The sequence below is a fragment of the Centruroides sculpturatus genome, unplaced genomic scaffold (genome assembly GCF_000671375.1).
Source record: "Centruroides sculpturatus isolate CEXI.00-Female unplaced genomic scaffold, Cexi_2.0 scaffold245, whole genome shotgun sequence".
NCBI classification, from domain to species: Eukaryota; Metazoa; Arthropoda; class Arachnida; order Scorpiones; family Buthidae; genus Centruroides; species Centruroides sculpturatus.
Window position 1 is genome coordinate 350098 of NW_019384465.1, and position 12636 is coordinate 362733.

The 12636-nt window shown below is 27.9% G+C and overlaps 1 protein-coding gene across 1 annotated transcript in view; it reads right to left on the reverse strand.

Moving 5' to 3' along the window:
- Positions 1–12636, reverse strand: part of LOC111621028 (serine/threonine-protein kinase BRSK2-like) — a 60954-nt gene that overhangs the window by 36521 nt on the left and 11797 nt on the right. Inside the window, exon 3 of the mRNA XM_023363070.1 lies at positions 2669–2754. Within this exon, the coding sequence (XP_023218838.1) occupies positions 2669–2754 (86 nt within the window). The remainder of the gene's footprint in view (positions 1–2668; positions 2755–12636) is intronic.

A 12636-nucleotide genomic window follows, 5' to 3' on the forward strand; every position in this document is an offset into this window, starting at 1 on the left:
ACAAAGAGATGATAAACAGCTATTTTGATAGAAATGATTCTCTAGCATGATTTATAGACCGTGAGATATCTTCTCGGACACGCCTTCTAATTATGTTTGGCGATCAAGCCGGATGGGATCTTACAGTTCGAAATTCATCCTTTCATGATACGTTAGCCTTTTTAATGTTTAACAGTTAAATCAGGAAGTTTTATAGAAAAAAAAAAATAGCAAGGTCATCGATTCTTTCGATCGGAAGAGGCACCCTCGTAAAAGTAAAATCAATGGATAATTTATTTCACCAATAAAATAAAATAAAATCTTTTATCCAAGAATTAAGATTTGGACATCCGAAATATTAAAATTCGCATTTATTTTTCTTATATATTTTTTGATATTTTTGCATTTAATCCACAATGTTAACTGAATATTCATAAGGTTTTCTGGTCAGATCAGGGAATCGAAATAACAGGGGAAAAAAAGAAAAAAAAGAAAAAAATGCAGATAATTTTCCCCAAATGGTAGGTTTCCAATAAGTGGATTATGATCCCTCTGGGGATGCAATCAGTATTCTTGGGAACGTTATACAAATACCACGACAATTCAGTATACATAAAAAACACAGTAAAACCTGTCCAAAACGGAACCTTAATAAAACAGAAACCTGACTAAACAGGAAAAATTCTTCGGACGTAACGATTTTCTGTGTTAAAAATCTGTTGGAAACCTGAAAAAAATATTCAGTACCCGTAAGAGTCCGGTTTACACAGGTTTTAATGTAGTTAAATAAAAAAAATCTCCCACAGTCATAATTTGTTTCTAAAATCGTTCGTTACTAATTATTCTAAATTTAAATGAATTTTGAGTATAATTTAATTTTAAATTTAAAAAAATAACATGCAGTAAACCGAATTTAATAATTTTTCGGGAATTGAGAATAGTCGAAAACGTGTAAACTTTACGAGAATTTAGTCGACGTCTGCACAAATCTAACGAAAGAATTTCTTAGCGATTCTGATCAATTTTATTCTAGCAAATCTATTATTAATATTAATTTTTATAGAAATTAAACATTTTTTATAAACATTCATTTCTATATTTAAGACTAGAGAACTGATTCTACAATTTTAATAACGACATTTTAACAAAAAATCTTCTCAAAAATGTGAAATTAAACTTGAAACATTTATCTGTGAAATGACGAGATAGTAATGGCTTCGTTTATTCCCTTTCTTTAATTTAATAATAATTAGCATCGATATTTCTCAAATATAAAGCCTAAATTTGAAAATAATAAATATTTATTTCTCTACAAGACAATTAACGAGTAAATTTTTAAAGGTATCAAGTGAATAAGCTTCGTCTTTTCTTATCAATAATACCAATCACGAGACTCGTGTCAATTTACTACTAGATAAGATCTGCTAAATCACTATGGGAATATTTGTAGAGATTTCTACTATTTTATAGTAAATTGAAGCAATCTTTAACTTCAGATATATATTTATATATATATATATACAAGTATATCTATATATAGATCCACTTTAATTACTTAAATTTACGTAGATCTATTATAGCATTAATGGCTTCTACTCCTTGCGATTTTGTAGATAGAAGCAACGCTTCCACAAAGAGATGATAAACAGCTATTTTGATAGAAATGATTCTCTAGCATGATTTATAGACCGTGAGATATCTTCTCGGACACGCCTTCTAATTATGTTTGGCGATCAAGCCGGATGGGATCTTACAGTTCGAAATTCATCCTTTCATAATACGTTAGCCTTTTTAATGTTTAACAGTTAAATCAGGAAGTTTTATAGAAAAAAAAAATAGCAAGGTCATCGATTCTTTCGATCGGAAGAGGCACCCTCGTAAAAGTAAAATCAATGGATAATTTATTTCACCAATAAAATAAAATAAAATCTTTTATCCAAGAATTAAGATTTGGACATCCGAAATATTAAAATTCGCATTTATTTTTCTTATATATTTTTTGATATTTTTGCATTTAATCCACAATGTTAACTGAATATTCATAAGGTTTTCTGGTCAGATCAGGGAATCGAAATAACAGGGGAAAAAAAGAAAAAAAAGAAAAAAATGCAGATAATTTTCCCCAAATGGTAGGTTTCCAATAAGTGGATTATGATCCCTCTGGGGATGCAATCAGTATTCTTGGGAACGTTATACAAATACCACGACAATTCAGTATACATAAAAAACACAGTAAAACCTGTCCAAAACGGAACCTTAATAAAACAGAAACCTGACTAAACAGGAAAAATTCTTCGGACGTAACGATTTTCTGTGTTAAAAATCTGTTGGAAACCTGAAAAAAATATTCAGTACCCGTAAGAGTCCGGTTTACACAGGTTTTAATGTAGTTAAATAAAAAAAATCTCCCACAGTCATAATTTGTTTCTAAAATCGTTCGTTACTAATTATTCTAAATTTAAATGAATTTTGAGTATAATTTAATTTTAAATTTAAAAAAATAACATGCAGTAAACCGAATTTAATAATTTTTCGGGAATTGAGAATAGTCGAAAACGTGTAAACTTTACGAGAATTTAGTCGACGTCTGCACAAATCTAACGAAAGAATTTCTTAGCGATTCTGATCAATTTTATTCTAGCAAATCTATTATTAATATTAATTTTTAAAAAAATTAGTTCTAACTTACAGGTATTTTTTATTTTCGTACACGTCGTATAAAGCCAAAACATGTGGGTGTTCGATGAGTTTCATAATTGCTATTTCTCTTTCCACCTGTAATAAATACCATCTTTCATTAAAAAATATTATTTTTTAAGAGAAAAAATAATAATTTTATTATATAAAATAAAGACTGAAAATGAATAATTCTAGAATTTTAATAGTATTTGTGTTTCTAACAAAAATAAAAATTTTAAGAACGATTTCTCTGAAAAACCTGCTTTTCAAGGGCATTATATTGCTAAAAACCTGGCGTATTCGATGCTATAACAATATACAGTAAAACCTGTGTAAACCGGAATCGCACTGTACCGAATATTTTTTTCCGGTTTAGAAGGTTTCCGTTTTGAACAGGTTCTTCTTTAACGTAGAAAATCGCTCCGTTTCGAAGAATTTTTTTCCATTTTTTTCCATTTAGGCAGGTTTCCTTTTAATTCGGGTTCCGTTTTGAACAGGTTTTACTATATATATATATACTTGTATATACAGCAAAACCTGTCCAAAACAAAAACTTGCAAAACCGAAAGAAATGTTCAGTACAGTGCGATTCCGGTTTACACAGGTTTAACTGTATACGGATACCGGTATTCTGATAGCAGTGGCGCGTTATCCTATGGACAAAAAAGGAAATTGCCTGGGGTCCCCACCAAGAGGTGCCCCAAATCAATCTTTTATAAGAAAATATTTTCCTCTAAGAAAAAAGTCTGAAGTCCACTGTACATGGGGCCCTCCTAATTCAAATTTTCCTGGAACCCATGAAGCTATAACGCGCCACTGTCTGATAGTTGTTATAATAACTTACTCGATATTCTTCTACTAAATTTAGTGTTATGTTTACAATGCAGAACACAGCACTAAATCTAACAAAACAATACCGTATAGTCTGTACCAAGCATTTTAGTATATACAGTATTTTAACTTTTATTTAAAAAAATTATTTAATTAGTTATTTAATATACAGTACATAATATATATAAATTATTATTATTATTATCATATTTGACAAATTTTTGTCAACAAGGATACTATTTTTGTACCCATACAATATCAAATTTCTCTATTAATTTTCTACTAAAACATAAAATTTCATATAGGCTACTTTCAATTAAAAATATTTTATTGTTAATGAAAAAAACCTGCCAAACCGGAAAAAATATTCAGGACAGTATGAGTCCGGTTTACACAGGTTTTATTGTAATTACATTATAAAAATGTCTGCTCTAGTTTATTCTTATATACAGAATGGTACAAGTCAGACTAACCTCGATATGTTTTATCGATTTTATCGTGTTTATTGTTCTCTACAGAATAAGAAATTTGCATAGTAAAATATTTTATAATTCCATTCGTCAGTAGCAAACGATAAATCATATATCGTGATCAATTTAATTCGCAAACAGAGTGATTGAAAACCTTTTCAAGAGGTACTCTTACATTAAGCTACATAACATCGTCAATAGATCATTTCTTACGCCATTTTGAAACGACTTAATGGGAAATACTTTCGTAAATGTCTAAGCTTATTTGCGTTACTCATCGATATTTTTATTTTGAAATTTTAAAAACGCTCCTTTTTTGTACGCCAAACGTGATTGGATGATTTAAAAATATTAAATGTAGAGCAGAATGGTGATTGGGCGAGAACTGTGTTAGATAAATGAAATTCGAGGCCTAATATAAAAATCTTAGGAACAAGAGGCCCTATTAACTATATACGAACGTGATTTTAATTTAAGAATTTTCCCCTGAACAGAGTTTCTTAGATAACCGGCATGACTCTATTGTTAAAGGAAAAGTATGATGTACAGAGGCAAGACACTAATTTGAGATCGAGAGCATATATTTTAAATTAAAAATATAATTAAAAGTTGCAGTGACAATATCACAATAAGTTTTGCTCGTTAGAATTCGAAACATTCTACGTCAAAATTCGTGAAGAGATTCGTAGTTTGGACTTCTGTTACATCTGTTAGCTCTTATTTGCTTTTATTGGAGTGAGTGTAACAATTGTTTGGTAAACAGAGAGCATGCCAGAAAGGTAAACATTAGTCAGAAACAAGATTTTAACAGGGAATTAAATTGGATATCATTAGCATGCAGAGAAATAAGGTATTAAAGCAATCCTGTCATTCTAAATAACTCCCTCTATATATATTTTCTAGCTATTCTGGCTTGAAACCAAGAGGAATGCAATGTTAAAAGTTTATTATTCATGTTCAGGTAGGCAAAGATCCCTGTCTACTCGAGACTTATCTGTTTAATCAAGTTTTGAGAAAGAAATTTTAAAAATAAATTAAATTTTTCTTAAACTTAGTTAAAATAAAACGTTTTATTTAATATTTTAAAACTTTTATTGTTTACTATTCTCTAAACTATTTTATAAATGCATTCTCTTAAAATTTTAATGAAACTTTTTATTATTATTTTATTAAAATTATTATTGGTTTTTTTTTTATTTAATTTTATTTTGAGAAAGTTGCATACTTTAATATTCTATTCAATAATATTTCTAGTTTACTTTTTAATTTTGTTTTCAATTTTCTCTTCTCAAATTTCCCCTAATTTTAGTATAAATCTATAAATATATTCTTTATTACAACGTATTTTTATTTTTTGTTTTCTAATTTCTTTCTTCCTACTTTAAATTTTCTACTTAATTATTCTCTTAAATTAAATAATAATTTATGTATAAATTCTTAAATTCTCTCAAATCTATAAAAATAAATTTGAAAATTTTCTTTAAAAAATTAATATAAAATACTAAAATATTAAATATTTTTTAATTGAATAATTTTTTACACTTAAACTTATTTCTCAATTTAAAAAAATAATAATTATTATAAAATTTTAAAGAAAAAATGGAAATTTATTCGAAAGAAATGTATAAATATTCATGAAATGTTAAAATATTTTCATGAATTAAGAAAAAATGTTTAGATACTATTTATTTTATTTCACTAAATGAGGGCGTGTATCCTAAAAATCTGTTCAAATTTCAACATTGTTTAAAATTCAGTATTTAATGTTTCATGTTTAAAATTTTTTTAGTATAAAATTAAGGTTTCTTGAGTATATTTTGGGGTAAAATAAGACATTCAATTCATGTTTAAAGTTAGGTTTTTAGGTACAGATAGGTTGTTTAACATTCGGGTGAGATTAACAGGATCATAACTGGTTGTAACTCAAACTTCATCTTAACCGTTCCATTAACCTCCGGAAGCAGTGAGCTTTTAAGTGAAGTTTGGTCTCCATTCTCCTCCAACTCCTTCGCGAATCCAGCTTTTTAACTATTTTCATAAACTTTTTTCTTCAGTTGGTACGTTTCTCAATTGATCTCAGTTGCGAACGTTTGGAACGTTGGATTAACGGAAATGTATCAAACTTCGTAATGGCCCAACCTAGCAACTGTGTCGTGAGCTTAAAATGAATGATGACTATAAACGGCCAGAAGACATATTTTTGATCAGGATAATATTTCTTTAGGAAGATACTAGCATCTTCTGAATGCATTCGTTACCATACATTTCTTTGGTGATGGAGAGCCAGCACCATGGTAATACAGGTCTCTGAACATCCCTTTGGACTGATTGCCAGCAAAACCAAAAATTTCGGCAAAAACTTACAACTGTCATTTGAATTTGACTTCATGATCTACATCTAGCCCTTCTTTGGTAAAGTAGTAATTGTTGCCAGGATATTCACTTCTATTAAAAGTAAAATAAGGCTCGTCGTCCAAAACCATATTGAGATTGTTTGATGCCTTAGAGACTCCATCAAGCAGCTTCCTCGGGGTTTTTTGAGTAGCAAGTTGCTTGGTCGTGTATTTTGGAGCAGACATTCACTTCTTGAGAGTCATTTGACGTTCCTTCAGGCGAACGTGTGAAATTTTGAACTTTCTTCCCAATTTCCAAGAGTTTACCAACTTTTCCTGCGATTTCTATTCCTTTCAGTCATTTTCCTCCTCTATCGACCACTTCCTGTTTTTCTTTCTGCAGGTTTTCTTTGCTTTACCCTTGAAATATTGCTATACACTATTCCGTGAAACTCCTATTGCAGAGAAGTTATTAACTGTGTAAGATTTTCAGAATAAAATCTGCCAATCACATTTCTTCTATCGAATTCATTTAATTACCGGAAAATGCTATTGAAATTTGTGTAGATTTTTAGGATACACGCCTATAATTCTGTTTTACATACTCTTAGATTATTTCATATAATAGAAAATATAAAAAATACAAATGAAGTCTGTGATATACCTTCAAAAAATAATGTAAAAATGCAAAATATCTATTAATTATTGAAATATTTTTATGGAATAAAATTAAAAACGTTAAAATATTTAAAAGTTAAGAGAAAAATATTTGGATTTGACTGTTTCTCAAAAATAGAAACAGATTCTTTCTTATTTTTAATATTAAAAAATCTAAAAAAAATTCATAATAAGAATATAAATTATGTTAAATATCCATAAAATATTCAAATATTTTCATAAAATGAAATTTAAAATGTTAACTATTTACTTTAAATAAACAATTTTGTGTCTTATATATTCTAAAAACAGAAAATATAAAAACATATCTCAAAAAAAAATGAATGTAAAAGTAGCATGTATCCATGAAATTATAAAATATTCTCATGAAATTATGTAAAAATAGTTTCTTTTATTTAATAATTCTGTTTTTGCATTAATCAATTTCTTCTAAAAAAAATTAAAGCAGAATTATTGAATAAAAAAAATTATTTTTAATTAATTTCATGAAAATATTTCATTAATTGCTACTTTACATTCTTTTCTTAAACATATTTTCTATATTCTTATGAAAAGAAATAGTCTGTTAATTCTGTATTCTTGAATGAATGAAAAGAAACAGAAAGTTACTTCTATATTCTTAATCAATTTTTCAAAATATAAAATAAAAACAAAAAAATATTCTGAAAAATATGTTCAAAAAAGAATATAAAGATGTCAAAGAGAAGAAAATATATTTTTCTTCTTTGCCTAGCAGATCACTATTAAGTATATACAATACTTGTATATAACATAATTAAATATGTAGTGCTTTATATACGAGGCCATCGACAGGGAGAGGTAGAGATTTTTTACCCTGACTCGAAGAAAATCTAGAGATCCTGTAATATTCCTATAAAAAAACAAACTGGAAATGTTGTTGTTAGCCTTTCCCAGTATTCTTTATTTGTTTTCATCTCTAATAATTACTACCATTATCTTTAAGCCTTCGGGTTGGTTTGAGAGATATTAAGGAGATGTAGTCATATCTCCGAACCAACAGTCCAATTTTCCTGAAAATTTCTAGTAAAATTTCCCCCTCATAACACAAACCTCCCTAAAAAATTTTCAGAAATTTTCGACAAAGGGCACAGGAGTTATTAAGCTTCAAAATGAGTGAAGAAAATCATGTCCCCCATCCATACTAATACCATAATGTGAGGATACTTTGCAAATCACATTTACCGACCTATGATAAGTAAAATATTAATCATTTAAATATATTTCATATTTTACTTGCCATATCTCAGTAAATGTGATTCGTAAAGTGATGCATAGTAGCCCCTATCGGAGCAAAGTATCCCCACATTACGGTATTCACATATACAGAAAATATCCCAAATTTTTTGCATTTCTCGACGTTTCAAGGGTCCCCGAATCCAAAACAATGCAAAAATGCTAGAAGGAGAGGATCATTTTTTGACTGATCGTCATACAACCGAGAAAAATAATAGGGGGCCATTACCCTATAAAAATAGTGGTTCCTATCTCTAAAAATGTTCTTTTTATTAACAAAACACAAAATCGAGTTTGCGTTTTATTAATAAAGAAACATTTTATGTGTTTTATTTGTATTCAAAAAAAAAGCAAAATGGCGAAGGGACCCAGGCCCCATACAATCTCTCGAAGATCCTATTTATATATCAGATTTATTTGTGTAGAATATGCTTCTGGTTCTGAATGGCATCCATTTTCTCAAATAAACTTTAATTTCCTCCATTTTGTATTACCTCGGACGTCATAAAATGCATTTTTATAACTCCACTCGCTGAAAGTTCTTTACAGAATATCCGATTATTTTGATCTCCATCTTAAGATTACTGATTTTATTGTACGCGAGACATCTCTTATTGATTTTCCATATTCTTTAAGCCATTTATATCAAGAATTTTTTTTTAAATTACAAAAATAAATCTTTACCTTGTTATATATTCCCATATTCGTTATTTTAAAAATTAATGATATAAATTGATGACAGATGGCGCTAAACGGATAATTGTTCGTCTGTTTTTTTTTTACATTTTTTCGCTTTAAAATTATTCTAAATTATAAATTATTATCACAATTAAAAATTGATATATATATAAATTAATTTATTTTTAAATTTATGATCTTAAATAAAATTTAATTTTATAAATTATTACGTATTATATCGTACGCTAGATATAAATAGAAAATAATTATTTATAAATACGATGCGCCACCTGCAATTTTAAGAAATATTTTTATAATTATGAAATATCTAGATGTTTTATTTATAAAACATCTTTGAAACTTGATAAAAATTTAATTAGAAAATTAATTAATTTTTTTAAATAAATAATATTTAGCATTCGTTAGACAAAGTGCTCAGAATGACTTGAGCGTATTTTGAGAAAGTTCGCGTTACTTTTAAAAATATTGGTCCGTGGTCTAAGTATTCCCGACTACTTTAATAACTTTAATACGAGAGAAAGAGAGAGAGAGGAGTGAAGCTGACTTTTCTAATTAACCATCCTTTAAAAGTATATTAAAGCGGCTGTGGAATGTCTTAATGAAACAACCTTACAGACGCTTTTGACATTTATAAATGGTACCAAAAAAATAACATTAAATTGATGAATAAATGTCGCTAAGAGTATAAATTACATTGATGCGAAATGGTAAAGAAATTTACAAATTCCACACTAGAAACCGCCTGTAATAATGTGATTTATTGATCCGAACCATTGTGTTTACGATAAATATAACGAAATATCCGATACCTTTCCCACATCTTGGTACGGTCTGCTATAAATTCCATAAATTCCTATAACAGATAAGCATCTGGATTTTGTCTATGTTAACATCAGCGTAAAGGTAAAGACAGGTTAATGGTTAAAACTTTTAAAAAATTTTTTAAATATATAACCGAAAATTATTTCATATAATATTTTTCTTGTCAAATAATATTAATATATAATAATATTNTGAATTTTGAGTATAATTTAATTTTAAATTTAAAAAAATAATAATTTTATTATATAAAATAAAGACTGAAAATGAATAATTCTAGAATTTTAATAGTATTTGTGTTTCTAACAAAAATAAAAATTTTAAGAACGATTTCTCTGAAAAACCTGCTTTTCAAGGGCATTATATTGCTAAAAACCTGGCGTATTCGATGCTATAACAATATACAGTAAAACCTGTGTAAACCGGAATCGCACTGTACCGAATATTTTTTTCCGGTTTAGAAGGTTTCCGTTTTGAACAGGTTCTTCTTTAACGTAGAAAATCGCTCCGTTTCGAAGAATTTTTTTCCATTTTTTTCCATTTAGGCAGGTTTCCTTTTAATTCGGGTTCCGTTTTGAACAGGTTTTACTATATATATATATACTTGTATATACAGCAAAACCTGTCCAAAACAAAAACTTGCAAAACCGAAAGAAATGTTCAGTACAGTGCGATTCCGGTTTACACAGGTTTAACTGTATACGGATACCGGTATTCTGATAGCAGTGGCGCGTTATCCTATGGACAAAAAAGGAAATTGCCTGGGGTCCCCACCAAGAGGTGCCCCAAATCAATCTTTTATAAGAAAATATTTTCCTCCAAGAAAAAAGTCTGAAGTCCACTGTACATGGGGCCCTCCTAATTCAAATTTTCCTGGAACCCATGAAGCTATAACGCGCCACTGTCTGATAGTTGTTATAATAACTTACTCGATATTCTTCTACTAAATTTAGTGTTATGTTTACAATGCAGAACACAGCACTAAATCTAACAAAACAATACCGTATAGTCTGTACCAAGCATTTTAGTATATACAGTATTTTAACTTTTATTTAAAAAAATTATTTAATTAGTTATTTAATATACAGTACATAATATATATAAATTATTATTATTATTATCATATTTGACAAATTTTTGTCAACAAGGATACTATTTTTGTACCCATACAATATCAAATTTCTCTATTAATTTTCTACTAAAACATAAAATTTCATATAGGCTACTTTCAATTAAAAATATTTTATTGTTAATGAAAAAAACCTGCCAAACCGGAAAAAATATTCAGGACAGTATGAGTCCGGTTTACACAGGTTTTATTGTAATTACATTATAAAAATGTCTGCTCTAGTTTATTCTTATATACAGAATGGTACAAGTCAGACTAACCTCGATATGTTTTATCGATTTTATCGTGTTTATTGTTCTCTACAGAATAAGAAATTTGCATAGTAAAATATTTTATAATTCCATTCGTCAGTAGCAAACGATAAATCATATATCGTGATCAATTTAATTCGCAAACAGAGTGATTGAAAACCTTTTCAAGAGGTACTCTTACATTAAGCTACATAACATCGTCAATAGATCATTTCTTACGCCATTTTGAAACGACTTAATGGGAAATACTTTCGTAAATGTCTAAGCTTATTTGCGTTACTCATCGATATTTTTATTTTGAAATTTTAAAAACTCTCCTTTTTTGTACGCCAAACGTGATTGGATGATTTAAAAATATTAAATGTAGAGCAGAATGGTGATTGGGCGAGAACTGTGTTAGATAAATGAAATTCGAGGCCTAATATGAAAATCTTAGGGACAAGAGGCCCTATTAACTATATACGAACGTGATTTTAATTTAAGAATTTTCCTCTGAACAGAGTTTCTTAGATAACCGGCATGACTCTATTGTTGAAGGAAAAGTATGATGTACAGAGCCAAGACACTAATTTGAGATCGAGAGCATATATTTTAAATTAAAAATATAATTAAAAGTTGCAGTGACAATGTCACAATAAGTTTTGCTCGTTAGAATTCGAAACATTCTACGTCAAAATTCGTGAAGAGATTCGTAGTTTGGACTTCTGTTACATCTGTTAGCTCTTATTTGCTTTTATTGGAGTGAGTGTAACAATTGTTTGGTAAACAGAGAGCATGCCAGAAAGGTAAACATTAGTCAGAAACAAGATTTTAACAGGGAATTAAATTGGATATCATTAGCATGCAGAGAAATAAGGTATTAAAGCAATCCTGTCATTCTAAATAACTCCCTCTATATATATTTTCTAGCTATTCTGGCTTGAAACCAAGAGGAATGCAATGTTAAAAGTTTATTATTCATGTTCAGGTAGGCAAAGATCCCTGTCTACTCGAGACTTATCTGTTTAATCAAGTTTTGAGAAAGAAATTTTAAAAATAAATTAAATTTTTCTTAAACTTAGTTAAAATAAAACGTTTTATTTAATATTTTAAAACTTTTATTGTTTACTATTCTCTAAACTATTTTATAAATGCATTCTCTTAAAATTTTAATGAAACTTTTTATTATTATTTTATTAAAATTATTATTGGTTTTTTTTATTTAATTTTATTTTGAGAAAGTTGCATACTTTAATATTCTATTCAATAATATTTCTAGTTTACTTTTTAATTTTGTTTTCAATTTTCTCTTCTCAAATTTCCCCTAATTTTAGTATAAATCTATAAATATATTCTTTATTACAACGTATTTTTATTTTTTGTTTTCTAATTTCTTTCTTCCTACTTTAAATTTTCTACTTAATTATTCTCTTAAATTAAATAATAATTTATGTATAAATTCTTAAATTCTCTCAAATCTATAAAAATAAATTTGAAAATTTTCTTTAAAAAATTAATATAAAATACTAAAATAT